At 41.0% G+C, this 16,059-nt stretch overlaps 1 protein-coding gene across 4 annotated transcripts in view; it reads left to right on the top strand.

The window, feature by feature from the left end:
• The window catches only part of LOC311260355 (lysyl oxidase homolog 1-like), a 186,169-nt gene extending 175,184 nt beyond the window's left edge, over positions 1 to 10,985 (top strand). For all 4 annotated transcript variants that reach the window (XM_084358073.1, XM_084358071.1, XM_084358072.1 and 1 more), the window contains 4 exons: positions 4,759 to 4,915; positions 5,152 to 5,247; positions 6,118 to 6,233; positions 8,533 to 10,985. In XM_084358073.1, the coding sequence (XP_084214199.1) occupies positions 4,759 to 4,915; positions 5,152 to 5,247; positions 6,118 to 6,233; positions 8,533 to 8,539 (376 nt within the window). In that variant the 3' untranslated portion in view covers positions 8,540 to 10,985. The remainder of the gene's footprint in view (positions 1 to 4,758; positions 4,916 to 5,151; positions 5,248 to 6,117; positions 6,234 to 8,532) is intronic.
• The last annotated feature ends 5,074 nt before the right edge of the window (positions 10,986 to 16,059 follow it).

Here is a 16,059-nt window from a genome sequence, read left to right as displayed (position 1 = left end):
CAGTTGGTTGATGTGGTGCACGTCAATGTCATTTGACTTGAGATGGAAGATTGGGTGTCATTGTATCCTACAAGATCTGTTTTGTGCCCTAGAAGGCCAGACTGCGAGAAAAGACAAGATTTTTCCTTTTTGGCAAAGAAAGTAGACATATATTTCACTTTCCTGGTCTAAAGAGGAGATGGGAATCATACCTATAGAGTCCCTTAGAGAGCCAACTCTGTGTGAAATGAAATAACACAATAAAAATGGTATATTCTGCAGCTTGTGCGTTTGATCCAATTAGCAAAGGACAGATTTTAGTTGCCTTAGCCTGCCAGTCGTGGCATGTCTCAGGGGGACTGACGAAGTGATTTCAGGGGTATCGTCATTGTTTTTCTGACATTATACTCCGTGTAGACAGTCTTTTATCTGAGTTTCAGTAAGTCCACCCACTAATGCTAGCGCCAGGCTCTGCTTTACTGTCCTCATCTTAGAGGAATGTTGACTGGCCGTTAGGAGATTGGCAGTGTTGTTGCTGTCTGACATCAGTCTGCAGTTACACAGTGGTTCCCAAGAGGCAGAAAGCCAAGGCAATCATTCCATTGGCTGTGTGATCAGAATGACAAATCAATCCATTTTCCTTGTCAATCTGTGACACCACATCACAGAGCTGCTAAAGTGTGATGGCATGGATATGGGTTACTGGGACAGAGTGTTTGTTAACAAAGAAATCTCTTTAGGGGAAGAAAATCTCTAGCCCAGATTCTCACAATAAACTTTCCTGCCCTACATTCCTGTTAAATAAGCTGTATAGTTGACAGTTTTGCTTTTTCAGTATGTTCACCCTCTATCTTTTCTCACTGGAGTATTAGAAGAAGGGAAGGGAACAGCATCCTCTTGAGTATCTGGGCTGTGGACAATGCTGGAATTCTGCATGTATTTCACAAAAATGAGGACACAGAAGGAGTTACTGTTTTATACAGTTTTTAAACAGGAAACAAGTGGAAGTCATTAAAATCCTCTTTCTTTATAGTGCAAATGGTAATAATAGAGTTCTTCTTTATTCTCTTACAGATTTATTACTCAATTGACTTTTTTCTCTTCTGCCACAATGCTGTGTCAATGCTCTGGTTAGGCTGAGGCACAAAAAACACTTGGTTGTGGTCAGGAAAACATCATGGTTTGGCTTGAAAGACCTGCTTCGATCACCATAGCTGGAAATGTCCCGAGCTCTCCTTAAAAACACCTTGTTCTGTTGCCAGCAAAAACGAAAAATACCCGGTTTTGGTCGCCACAAACTCAGCTGGACATGGAGCGACTTTCCCTGAAAAATCTCTGGTTTTGGCCACAACAAACATGGCTAGAAACCTTCCCAAGTACACCTTATCCAGTATACAGTATCTAGATATCCAGTGGTGTAAAGCTTGCAATTTTTTTAAACACCATGATCCCTTTTCAAGCATATCCATTGTTTTCACACTTACGAATGCTGAATGCAGACTTGAACTGTGGTTGCCCGCTTGGCAGCTCTATCACCTTTAACTCCACCACCACCACTGTCCCCTCCATCTCCTGATCTGAAAGTCAGCTAATAAACCTGTAATGTGAATGTGATACGACACGGTTTGCACAAATGTTAATATGGTACATTGACTGGCCTACGACTCAAAACTTACAAACTTGGACATATCTGTGGTTTCCAGGGAAGTTAACGGTTACCACTATATCCTGGCGACTGGGCTGTATTATGTCTTCATGACCTGGTTTCATTTTTGTGGGAGACCAGTGTTTGGCACTGACACTGTTAAATAGTTCTCAAAGAACCTACTGTTGTTCTCGGTTTTACACTTCAAGCTGGGATCTGAGGAACCCTCAAAGTCTTGTTTGTTGCAACACAAGTGGAAAATGACTCATGACGATGACGAAGGATTGGAATGTTTTGTGTAGTACGATTACAAGTTATTCTTGTTAAATCCTCTATACGTCCTTCCAACAACACATTCTCTGTCGTTGACATAGTCAGTGAGGGGATCCAGGAATCCAAGGAGGCAGGGGACCCTTCCAGGCACCTCGTAGTCCAGCGCCTCCCACTCCCAATCTTTCTCTCTGCTTCCCGCTCTCTGTCTTTCTAGTTCACACACACATACACACATATACTGTAGATAATCATCTCAAGACTGCCACAGTAATGAATGCCAGTTTCGGGAATACAAACAAAGACTGTGCTTCAACTTTCCAGGCCCTGCAGTTCCCACCCTGGTCTACACACAGACGTTTGAATATACACTCTCATATGTATTGTACAAAATGCATGTGTGCCCATGTTTCCCCGCGGTAAACAAGTCTATAAACACACACGGCCATGTACGCTTGCATGTTAACAGAGACAGACAGGTAAATTATGCCCATAGTCACGATAAAGATAGTGTTCAGATAACAGCAGACAGGTTTCTACCTGAGAGCGGCTCATAATTGATTGCCTCTCATTTGGAAAGAATGAGTCCTTGAATGGTCACTTGCTCCATCAGTGGAAAGTACCCACTATTCCTTCCAAGTCATCCTTCAATCTTTAATGACTGTTCCAGTAAAAGCTGTTGCTGTGTTGAAACATGGGCCATGAAGTAAGGCGAAAGGGCAATATTTATATAGTCTGAGTTTGTCTGACTGTAAGAGATCCAGTGCTTACCTCACCTGCTACAACAACTAAAGTCAACACCACTTTAACACGCAATTTTAGATTCAAAGGATCGTGGAAATAAATAATTTCAGTGACTGCTAGGAGGTGAATTTAATCCTGTAATGTATAATTTAAGTGAGTTGTCTTCCTTTTGAGCATTGCCGAATTGCCGTAGGCTGTTTTTGTATCTAAGACTCTTCAGGGTGGGAAGCTTGAATACGGTACTGCTTGTGTTTCAGGTTGCAAGTTGTATAAATGTAGGGAATGTAACAAATTGTAATCATTTCACTGCTTCCTGATTGATTCACAACCCATTAACATCTGTGTGACAACAACTTCTATTAGCATTCAGCCACTTCCTAGCTAACATTATTGTTTGACAGTGTTATACCATAAGAAAGAAGTAGTATAATAGTATCAATACACATCTTGGACACATTTGTTTCACCCTGGAAGTGAAACACACCAATGTAATCAGACGGTAATGTAAGCTAGGACACTGGTTAGCTAGTGAGTTATCAGATATGTTGTTTTTCCTTGTAATATGTCACAATATGGCCCCAGATTTTCACTGTCCATCATCTTTTCAGTTGCTAATCAAAAACAATTTGTCAGATTCCCTTCGTTTACACTAACCTGGAACACAGCAACAGGGTATTGGAGCTTCCCTTCCACAGAGGAAACTGGTCGTCGTGTGAATACGGTCCATTGAGATCAAAAGTTTCAAAGAGTCATCAGAGACAGTAACTTAAAACTGACATGTTGTTGTAGTTTTTCTATGCCTTTTAAGCTTTTCGCATGTCATTCATTCAGTGTTGGATGTGCAGAAAAGGAATTAAGTCAGGTGACCCTCATTAGGTAACCTTGGTTGTCACAGTAACAATACTGAAATGATTCTGAAAAAGCAAAACATGCATTATGACAACACACAAAAATTACTTAAAGGTACAAGTTGTAAGAATTTTAGTTGAAATTTTTCAATAATTAACTAAAATTTTCAGCAGAATGTGACATAATAACAGTTTTGATGTTATGACGTCTATATATTGTGTTGCAGAGATATCTGCTGTAGTTAAAATGCTAACCAGCTAGCCCTGGCCCGTTCTGGTATAAAACTCCTGTGCGAGCAGTGTAAACACCAACACTACCCTGGTCCCAGAGCTCCCAGTCAAGACTGCGAGCTGCACGGCTAATTGAGCTAACTATCTAACAGCAGCTACAGTTCGCAGCAGTTTGCAGGTACTCTGGTGATATGTTGCCTCCTATAATTTTTAAGTATGAATTCTTACATGTTGCATTTTTAAAACACTCGGCAACATTTGGTGATACCAGGCTGTCCTACCCCATTTAAGTACGCTCCTGTACCACCGTTTTGTGCAAGGCAGGCTTGTAAAAAGTGAATAGCATTCTGGGTCACTTTGACATTTGGGAGAGGTCCAAGCCATACAGCAGTTAATATTGCAGATGATTGCAAATGGACCAGCTCATTGACAGAGTCACTTGGTTCATATTCAGATTCAGTTGAGATGATCAGTGGCCATGTGCATCCAGGCCTTCCTAAGCTGCTAAAGCTGTGCAAACAAACACAAACACACTGCAACCAGCACACATACACACGGTGATATACACACACAAGGTTACACACACACACAGAAAGGCATACACTCCAACGCACACGCTCTCACACACACAAACACCTCCGATCTTGCAGACTGATACAAGCTAATTAACAACATTCATACATCATTAGAGTGTTAATGTCGTGCTTCAGCAATACTTTACTGTTGCCATTAATTAGTATCCATTGTCCTTTGATACTTTATGATGTGTTCAGTCAAGGTGCAACATCACTTACAAAAATGTGGACAGACGAGGTCAACAGGTTGAATATGCAGTCTATAAATTCACCGTTTGCATAATCTAAATTTGAGGAAAATGTTAATTTAATTGCCCTAAAAGCCTCATAAACTTAATAAACTGACTATAATTTCTGCTTAAATACTGTTACTGAGGCACACGTGGCACAACAGATAGAAAGAAATCGTTTGGTTGCTCATCTTAATAACTTTACTAAATGCATGGCCCCTTGCTTGTTCCGACAGGCACTACCACAGTATGGATGAGTTCAGCCATTATGATTTACTGGAGGTCAGCACTGGCCGTAAAGTGGCCGAGGGACACAAGGCTAGCTTCTGTCTGGAGGACACCACCTGTGACTTTGGTCACCTGAAGCGCTACGCCTGCACCGCTCACACTCAGGTAACAACAGCAAACCACTACGACAATTGATTGTAAACCTTTATTTATCACCCACAACGGACAGATTAATTATTTTTGCAATATTTTGGAGGTTGTTTCATCAACACCTGTCTCTAATTCATTGGCCTGCTTATGTTTATTGCAGCACACCTTTTGACCACTGTCTTAAAAAGCAAAAGCTTCTGACTTAGATCAGTTTTCCTTAAGAGTGTCTCTCCTCCCCTCTGCTCCTTCAGGGTCTGAGCCCCGGCTGCTACGACACATACAATGCGGACATCGACTGCCAGTGGATCGATATCACGGACATCCAGCCTGGAAACTACATACTGAAGGTAGGAGTCAAGTGAGAATCGTTTGTGCGTGGACATGGCAAGTTTGTGAACAGCAGAGGGCCACACATCATGAAAGACAGGGAAGGCCTAGGTCACCAAAACAAATTGATCTGGGTGATAAAAGAGTTATAAACTCACTAAAGTTTTTAAGGTTTCTCGTCGTCTGGAGTTTTTCAGGTTGCAGCACTTTGTGGCTCAGCGGCGCTGGTTTCCCCATCCATCTTATTGTCCATTTTTCATGCATATTTTATTTGGCCAGTATGTACAAGATGTACTCACCAAAAAATATCTACAGTATGTGCGTCGTTCCATGTCAAATCAGATACAGGTTTTTGCTTACATTAGAGAGTTCTCAATCTTTATGTGTATTTTTTTTTTGTGCCAAACAATAAATTATGAATGTCAAGAATTAGTTAAAATGTTTGTACCTGGGACTATTTTTTTTCACTGTTGCACTTTCAAAGAAACAGTGCATAACAGATCCAAATGACTGAAAGGCGAAAGCAGCTGTCATATTTTTCATTATAGGTCTTCGGAAATGGTAAAAAAAAAAAGTGTTTCCATATTTCCTGCTGAAAATGCTGTTTGATTTATGTTGTTCTAATATCAGGAGCTCTAACGTTGTCAGAACCTGAGATATGGAAAGTATCTTTTATTTTTTTGTCTCAAATAGTTTAACATCATAAAGTTTGAAAAGAATCGAAAGTGTAAACAAAAACAACTTGATCTGATTTGAAACAGAGTGACTCATACATTCTTGTGTTCAATGTTTTTTTTATCCCACATGTTTTGTTTTGGGCCCGTTAGCTGTTTGTTGAAACGTAATGATTCTCGTGAATTGATCTGTTCTTTCTGTCCTTCGTCTCTCAGCTCCAGGTTAATCCCAAGTTCTTGGTGCTGGAATCGGACTTCACCAACAACGTGATCAGGTGTAATATACACTACACAGGACGTTTTGTTACAACAACCAACTGCAAGATAGCACAGTAAGTAACCGACTTTCATGACCTTTCATGGTAATTTATCATGAATAATTTAGTTGCAGTGTTCTCAAAATCTGCTGCTTGTTTGTACGAGTAAATCCTGGACAATTTTCAGATCCAGCGCTCTTGTAAAAATGGGAGCTGAGGGGCGAACTGTAAATCAGGATTTGTGTCGTGTTCCCACCACTGAGTTACACTCAAACACATCACAGGGTGGCAGCTCAATGCAGTTTTATGAAGAGCCTCACAGTGTTTTGAATTACTTAGTGGACTTAATGGCTTCCCTCGCTGAAATATTTGATGATTTAATGAATGATGTTCTCATTCTCCAGTTAAGATTAATAGCCTCTGAAACTTTCATATCTTCCCTCAAAGGCAGATGTAGGAGTGTTGAACTTTTAAATAGCGCTATTAGGAAGTGTATCAATGCACTCAGAATTACTATCATATCCTCTTGAAAAGACTTTTTACAGAGTGGATGTACATGAACAAAGCATCATTAAGTGCTCCCACTGGTCTCCTAAGTTTCACTGCTAGGGTGAGATATATACTTAGAAATACTGTATGTCTGCCTGAGCATTTCCATAGTTAATACAAGCTGGTTGTAACTGTTAGGTCCTGTTAATAAAATAATTCAGTTTGAAAATGTCATGAGCCCTACTCTAGTCCCCTTATTAGAGTCTGATACAGCTTCTTTACTGGAAATCAAACTTAAATCATGTTCATGTACGCCTTTATGTCCTCACTAATACGGTTACATTTTAACAGACATTTTGTGCCCAGTGTGGTACGAGGCGTGAATATTAAAAACTAGTCATCTAATAATAACAAATTAAAAAGAGATTTTCATAATTATCATCACATTTAAACTAAATGCATTTCGATTAGAGACAAAATAGCACCCACGTTAATAAAAGTGCACCGTGATTGTCGCAACTGGCCTCACTTAACATTAGGATCAAGTGTCAATGTACTTAAGCTCATTTTAAAACAGAGGCGGCATAATTGTTGTTTAAAGAGTTAGTCTGAAAAAAGTATTTTGATATAAGTGTTCAATGCAGTAGCTTTTTAAGACTCTCCCGCAAACAGCGATCACCCAATCGGAATCGAAATTAACTTGAATGGGGATAAAATAATTTCATTGTGCGGCTCTTCTAGACTTTCCAATGGCTCAAATTATGATAGTGGAACGAGGCATTTTGTGGGGGTTGTGATGCTCTAAAGAATTTATCCACCGTTTTACAGATACTTCTTTCACAATGGGTCCATTTTTGTTTTCTCTTCTGTTCCAACTGTTTTTTGGCGACGTGACGTGGAAACGTGACGTCAGTGATCTGCAACGTAGCTCACAGACCGGCTGCTTTGCCTGGGGGAAGTGGTGATGGGGTGTAAAAAACCTGTGTAGACCCACTAATTTTGGTGGAAAAAGCAGCATTAGCATGGCAGATCTCTACACACACCGATTCACAGCGTTTGCTTACAAAGACATCTGGGTAGAAAAGCCCTGATTCACACATCAGCTTATATAAAATTGAACTTTCTGTTTTGAAGATACTATTTCAAAGTGTATTCATCTAGTTCATCTAAAATGCATGTTTGATGCTTTCATATCTTATTAATAACAACACTTTTATTAGCGTTACATTGGAGACCTAATTTATCTGTTGGGCCGCGGACTAAAGAAGATGACAGCTGGAGTTTACCTCAAGCTAGCAGTTAGTCCAAGGTTGCGCGGTTGTGTATCTATCAAAGACGCCGGCAAAGCAACACAGTACATGAAATTAACACAGTGGAGGCGTCAGATAGGTCGGACCACCGTCTTTTACTATATATCTTCTACAGTTAGGGCTGTAGCGTGGCTTAGTGAACAGTCAGTTAGAGTCAATACAACAAGCATTTATGATCTTAGATGAAACTGTTATTCCAAACTCCAAACAGAAACGGCTTAATATGCCAATAAATACACCTGTATTGTATGACTGGCTGTTTTGAATCAGGAAATGAGCAACAGAAGAGAGAGATCCAGTCATGTTGTTGATCATGGGCCTGCTCGGTTCAATCGAACTCCTCATCAGACGGCGGTTTTAATGTTCAATTTGACTGTTTGGTAACCACAATAAAACAGTGAAAGAAAGAGGGGAATTTCTGTTCAATTGCATAAACAATTTTGTAATTCAAGATGCCAAAGTAGTTAATAACTGTTTAGTTTGAGCCCGGACAAATGGCTCGTGTATCTCATATTGAGTCTGGAGTATTACGGTTCCTCTGACAAAAGTTTCTTTGTTGTCTGTTTATTTTATAGGTCTTGATCAAGCACTGGAAGGCTGCCACGCTCGAGTGATCCTGACTGCTATTCCATTGAAATGTGAATGGAATCCATTTGTTGTTGGTTCGTTGTTGATGTTGTTTGTCTCTAATATTTTTGTGCTGTTCTGGTATGCTGGGCCCACAGCAAAACAAGGCTTCCACTGGCACTGAAAAGAATGAGGGGGTTTAAAAGTAGACACTCATTCAACACATCGTTCCATAATGCATACTGCACGTTGATATCCCGGTAATGAATCAGCAGTTTACATCCCTGCATATCATCCTACAAGCTACATCTTTCAGTCTGCTTTGGTTAATTTTAGGATAAACCATTGACTTTCAAAAAACGGTGCTGTATCTCCACGCAAAAAACACACACACAAAAAAAAACAAAAAACGACGCACACCCCCGGAAGAGTGTCTCTGCTTGAATTATGAATAAAGCGTGAAACAGTACGGGTGCTTTAAATGAGTGGTCTCTGACAAGTCAGGGTTCAGCTGCGGTCCAACAAATAGAATTAGGGGACAAAGTCTTCCCAGGTGCATTCATCCGTGCAGTGTGGGGACAGACAGAGATGCCCAGTGACTCAGAAGAACTGTAATGTGTTAGTTTGTTTGTTTTTTCCTCTTCACTGCCTCAGTGGGTCAGGCTGGGATACTGTGATTCTCTGGGCACATCCTGTTTAATGTTGTGTTAACAGCAAAGAGGAAGACAGCAGGTCATATTTGCATTCGTCAACGCAATCAAATTATAAGTCAACATACAGACAGACCGTCAGCGCAGGACCTTGCATATTAGTGTTGTGTCCCCGTTCGTCCTTTCTTATTTCAGTAAAACAGGAACAGGAAGCTCAACTGGCAGAAAAGGCATTGCTTTCCCAAAAAAAAAAAAAATTAAAAAAAAACAAGACTCACAGTATGTAAACTGTATGTTTACACTGTCGTGGGGTCTCTTCTTCAACTACCAACACTGGTCTGATGGCACATAGGTCATCGATGTCACCTTTTGAAGAATGTATATACAAATATTCCACTGATGCATGACTTTAATGATGGAGGTTATTTTGTTGTACCTGATTATACTTAGTTTTTTATCCAGTTTGACCTGTTACTGTAATTTGTGAAATTCAGCGAACTGCTACAGACTTCGTAGAATAATGCAGAGCGTCAGAAAGCCGTCTCTACCTACCTCTCCGATCGAGTGAGCTGTTGTCTTCTGTTCAGTGTTTGGTTTCCGTTGAAAAGCCTGCAATCCATAGTGGCATCCTACCACTCTGTTGCAGCACATAGCTAAAACCCTCGAGAGCTGTTGAATATATACAAAACAACATGTTGGATGCAAACAATGATTTAAAAAGATATTAAGTTATAATCCTTAAGATTTCAGTGTTTGTTGGTGAAATATTACATCGCAACAATCCTTGAGCCGCTTTACTCCGTCGGCGGCATTACAGCAGAAGAAGAGCTGGTGTATCTGTTTACAGTGCAACCAAACAAACTGTCATTTTAATGTAGACTTTATTAATTCATGCTGAACGTGGCGACAGTAGTCATCCACACGATAGCAGGAGTCAGTTACATGGCTGAGGAGATGGAGCTGTGAAGCCTGTGGCATACATCTCATCCACCCCTGCAATATTTAAAACTGATGTCCATTGTCGTCTTTTGTGGACGCCTTTTTTTTGATAATCATAGTTTGTGCAAGTCTTCCATTTCCTTTAATTGCTTCACAATTAAAGCCAACCAATGTTTCACCAGCTGAACACTGAAAGCTGCTGTAAGTTTGTTTTTGTGTGTTAAATAGCTCTATATTCCAGCAGTAACCACTGTCAGTAGCCGGTGTCCCTCCAGAAGGCGGTTTGAAGTTTTGATTGAAATCGCAGGAGTGGCGGACCCTGCCACTAACAATTAAAACCGAATATAAATGGTATTTTTTTTTTATTTGGGTTTTACCATCATAAAGGACCATGTTAAGGATTATAACTTCATTATCTTGGAACGTCATTAATAACCAATTTGGTCTCTATGTATCGATGAACGTGCACCAAAATGTGTTTGTTGCTGTCAAATTTGCCACCGTTTTCTTCTCCTGTGTTTTCATTCTGCAGTTTCAAAGTTATTTTATTTTCTCAAACAGAATGCTTTAGTGCAGAATAGGCCTAGTCTTTGGTAATTTACTGCCCATAGCACACAGGTCTTTAATATTTTACTGTAAATAGTCAGCTCTTTGATTTGATCTGCGTTTTTGCTTCGGTAGCTCATGATCGTACTGTACGCTCGCTGAAAAGATGCGACAACGTGTGATTCTGACATTCAGTGGAACGACAGCACAAGAGTAGGTGACAATTATACAGCGTCTTTGACATGTGGTGATGAAATTTGTATTTTTCTAACAGTGAACACAATTTTATCAGAAATGTCATATACAATAAATACATTTACACATTTGCCGTGTGCACGTTATTGAATGTGAACGCCATGCACCACTCTTAGAAATGGAGCGTTGTGCTTCGTATCGGAGCGCATCTGCAGGTTTACGCGGAGCTCGTATCAGTAGATCCAAAGGAAATGCTGTGTGACAGGTGTGACAAGTTACTGAAATCATCCCCATCATAAAAGATTAGGTGTGATATGTTTAATGCATTAGGGCATTTTTTCTTGGCTCTCTGTGTAATTTTGTCATGTATGATTCAGGCGGGGATGGAAAAACTGACCTTTACGGATGCAGAAAAATACACACTGCATACGAGATGCCTGCAAACAACCAACAGCGAATGCATCATCTGGGGTGGCGGTACCGGTGCCGTGCATAAGTGAATCAGTCACACTTGTTTACATGTTGTAGTCGAGTCTCCACCATCTGACAGGTTGAGGTGTGCGTAGACTTCCTGAAATATAATCTGATTGGATCATATTTCCATCATTGTCACACGCAGCCAAAGATTTGTTCATTTCTACAAGTTCAGTCTCCTCAGAAAGTTTTTTGTTTCCAATGAACATTCGACACTTCGTGTGACTTCTCTTGGCAGCAAACAGAAAGCAATCACATTATGCATGAAGAGTCCTTTCAACAGTGACAGAGCAAACTAAATATAGAGCCACACAATGAGTAATACTGTTTGTTTTATCAGAAAAAGAAAGGGATTCATTGACAGCGACTGGGAAAGAGTTGTGCCACATTGTCATTTGGAAAATGGAAATGCAGACTTAATGAACAGTACTCGTGGAGTGATTACAAGTGTCATCACACTTTAGTGACTGAGATTCGAAATAATATGTTGTCACTTTTAACAGAAAATCATTCGAGTGTGAACCAAAATTACAAGCTCTAAAGAAATGATCGACTTGGTAGAAACACGAAGATGCACCTTCCGAAAAAATTGACTCGGTCCCTGAGGAGCATGATGGAGGGAATATATGGAAATAGAAAAAGAGAGAGAACCTTCAAGAATACACAAACACAAAATACCCCACAAACAAGTCAATCAGAGAAGAGGCAGGCTGAAAGTTTGAGCTTTTCAAGGTTTTTTTTTTTTTTTCTGTCCAGAAGATAAACTGCAGCTGTTTTCCTGTGGTAACTTTCTATTAAATTCATTGGAACAACATTGTTCTCTGCTCTGAAAATGTAGTTTAATTGTTGATGTCATGAGGATAAATTAATCAGAAGATTTTAAGAAAAAAATGGATATGAAGTCCTTAAAGCCACGTCCACCACATGAGCCTGCAGCTGTAATCGTAAAAGGTCATCGACATAGCAGTAAACAGGCAGTTCCTGCTCTCTGCCTGTTCCCTGTTTATGGAGTTCTCTGTCCTGATTGGATAAAATGGGCAGGGATACCAAAACATTTCTTTTCTCCTTTAATGCACATGGGTCACTGACCAAACACTCTAATCTGGAGCTATATAACACTTATTTCAACAAAAATATATCACTTACTGCAGCTTTAATAAGGTCAGAAGAAAGAAATTCAGTTCACACAACTTGGCAATATGACTGCAAGCACCAGAGGGCTTACTAATGGGCCTTGCGGTGAGATTATTTTACCTGAAAACTGAAAATACAAGTTAATCAGCTCTCTGAAAAAGTCCAAAAACTGGACACGAAAACCCTCACGAAGATAATATTCATTTATTGCAAGGCGATTGCATTCGATTGTGCAGTGTACCTTATAAACTGCTCACAGCGCAGTTGGTTTCAGTCGTGAAATATGGTGGCTATTTGGAAAACACATAGACTTCCTGGCAGAAAGTATTTCCTGTCCCCCAGAAGAATGAGAATCCATTATCTGGTTGTTTTGATACGCCTGTCTCACTCTCATATTTGGTCTGTCCTAACAAAACCCTGACCCCTGTGATGGGACTTCCTCTTGGTATGGGCTGTTTGTTCAGGCGGTTCACACGAAATCACCCCGGTGCAGCTCTCCCTGCCACATTATGTTGTTTTGTGAAAGCGCTGCAGTATGTGCCGACGTGCGCTCCACTCTGACCGTATGTGTTTATGTTAATGTGTTTGTGTGTCTGTGAGAGGGAGAGATGGTTAACTCCTAATGAGGGAGAGAGAAGCCAAATGATGCAATGAATTGTTTCGCTAAGAGGTATTTCAAAACGAACGAACAGACGCTGTCTATATCCATTTTTCATAAGCCTGCCTCTCTTTGTGCTTCGATGTATTCTCATGCAGCTGCTGGTTAAGTAGCTTAAATGAAGCATTATATTCCTCTGTGGGGTATAGGCTGTAACGCACAATGTCCAGCAGGAGCCTCTTTTACAGTGCCGGCTTCATGTTCTTGTTATTGCTAATGAAAAGGACATACTGCAGCACATTCCCAGCAGCAGCGTCTGCAACGGCTGTCAAAGCATTTTTGAGCTTAGTAAATGATTTAGGACCATTTCTTGCAACAAATGAATATGCAATTGTATTTATCAGGAATGTTGCTAGAGGGTGTTTCCCAAGTGAATCCAAACAGTGTGAGATTCAGAGTGGAGCGTATAAAAATACCCCAAGGGGTGTGCAGAACAAAATCCGGCAGACACACACTGCATTGCTGAGATATGGAATATACATGATGCACAATGCCAGAGATGCCAACGTAAGCATTGGTTGTGAGAAAGTAGAGCAGGAGGAGACTGGAGGGACAACTGAGCGGCGGCGCGTAGCGGGAGGAAGTGTTTGCGCATGTGGCCAGAGCGGCTTGTCAGATTAGGAAGAGTCAGACGATAGTGATCAGCTGACAGGATGTGCGGTGTCATTGCTTTTTCCTGATCTGAGAGTTAAAGGCGGGTAAGACACTCTCCATGCAGCGTGAAACATTTTGCACTTGAGGGAGTTCGAGCAACATAAAAGATCTTGAGAGATCGTCTTTAAGGTGCGCTGTGTAGGCACGGGGAAGACATTTGAATCAACACAGTGTCGTACTGTTTTACTTTGTTTACATTTGGCGGACCCTGCCACCTGCCTGGCTTCAAACAGTGTTCTGGTTTTCCTCTGAGAACAGCTTGTTTATTCAGTTATGGAAAAGATAAATATTTCTGAGTTTGTGTTATTACCTCATTAATGTCGTAAATAATTAAAAACTCTCAGTTTGAGAATAAGCGCCCCTTTAATAATACATTTTCTGATTGTATATGAAGCTCGTTCAGTGCGTGAGCTCTGCAAACATGCTGGCACCTGATCAAAAGAACATGTGGCAACATATTGGCAGCGTATTAGCATCCTGAGAAAAGGGAGAGACTCTACACAGATGAGGACGCTACATGATAATCCATTACACATGTAAATGCTCCGCTTTAGGCAGATTTTTTTTTTTTTTTTGTCTGATCACCGATAAGCAGAAGATCCGTAGGGAGTATGAAAAAACACAACCCCAAGACAAATACTTCCCCTTACAACAAGCTGCATTTACTTTACCAGCCAACCTATGTAAAGCAACAAGCTTTTTGCAGCTGCAAGCTTGCAACCTAATTCAGGAAACGGATCAAGTGAAGTGAAGCAGGACTGATTAGATCTTCCAGCATTCTCTGTGGCGAGGCGTCATTGAATACACAAAACCCCTGCGGGAACAGGAAGCCACGGGTTGTTCTGCCACCGATGCTGAACATGGAGGAAAAAAAGACGAGGAAACACCTTTTTGGGGGGTTTGAAGTCGTCGGTCCCGGCTAAATGAGGGCAGAATCTCGTGAGCGGCCTTTGGCTTAAAATTCTGGCTTTACCGGTGAAGCGGGATGACAGAGGGCCATCACAGCTGCACCGGCTGCACAGTAATGAAGCTGGAAGAAGTGGAGTATCCCGGGGATCTGCAGTGAATACAGGCAGATTGTGGAGGCTGTTGTGCCTGTGATGACAACTTTGACCCGTCATCATCCGCTGAGGGTGTTTTGTCCCTCTCCAACATCCATCACATCTTTGCTAAGCCATGATCACAGCGTAGTTTAAGCGGCGCCCGAGGCGAGTTGTGAGGGTAGTAGTAAACAACAAATTATTAATTGAATAAAATAAATAAATAAGTGGATAAATGTCCTTCCAACTCTCTTTTCCTTCACTTCGTACAATGTTATGACAAAATTCCTCGTCCTATCTTTTATTTTCTCGTCCTTGTGACATTTATTTGATCATAAGTCCGTGTGGTGACACTGATGACAAGGTGACAACACTCGGCTTCAGTGATTCGCTCTCCCCCGCTGCACCCTCCCCCCTCCCATGTCCCATTTCAGCCACAGTGTGTGCGTTGGTTCATGGCGAGGTCACGTCACGAGGGAGTGTTTGCACTCAAATTATAATTATTATTTGTTTTTAATCAGGCCTTTTTGTCATCAGGGGCGCTTTGCCTCGATAATCCACATGTAGTATGTGCAAGGGCTTGAATAAGCGCCCAGTGAATGCACACATCTTTATTTAACAGCTCTGACTATCTCTCGGGCAGTTCTGTATTGTTTATTTAATGTTACAAACTTAAGTCCTCCTGGAGCAGAAGACTTACACTAACATTCCCTTTGTCTCGCACAGTTACAGAGTTTTCATACACTGTTTTTAGACTCTTCCCCCCATATCAGGAAAAGACTATTGACATGGGCTCAAACCACTCCACCAAACCACCCTCATCTGACCAGAGAGAGACAAAAAGACATAACGTGAGACCTCCATTCTTCACTCCGGCAGGTTTATGTGAGGGTAATTGAATTTAGTGGAAAGAGAGAATAGGGACTAGTCTGTGAGCCGACATTGCCAGAAAGCCCACCTCCAGACTTGAGGTCTAATTTCTGCAGAGCCTACTGTGTAGAGATTCTGTGGCACAATATCAAGGCCACAGGTAATTCATCTTCTGGCTCTAGCTCTGCTTTGCGACCTAATTAAATGAATAAAGATGTGAAGAAATCTTCATTTCCGTAGGGATAAACACGTTGCGGCACGGGAAAGGTAAGAGGAAAGGCTGGTTTTGTAAAGGAAGAATAGAGGCAGATGAGAAACCACTAGCTGGGAGACAGTGAAAGGCTGAAGACATGTGAATAGTGAAGGGGAAAAACA

This window comes from Pagrus pagrus, assembly GCF_965226575.1.
Source record: "Pagrus pagrus genome assembly, chromosome: 1".
NCBI lineage: Eukaryota > Metazoa > Chordata > Actinopteri > Spariformes > Sparidae > Pagrus > Pagrus pagrus.
This window is presented reverse-complemented; position numbering and strand designations above follow the sequence as displayed.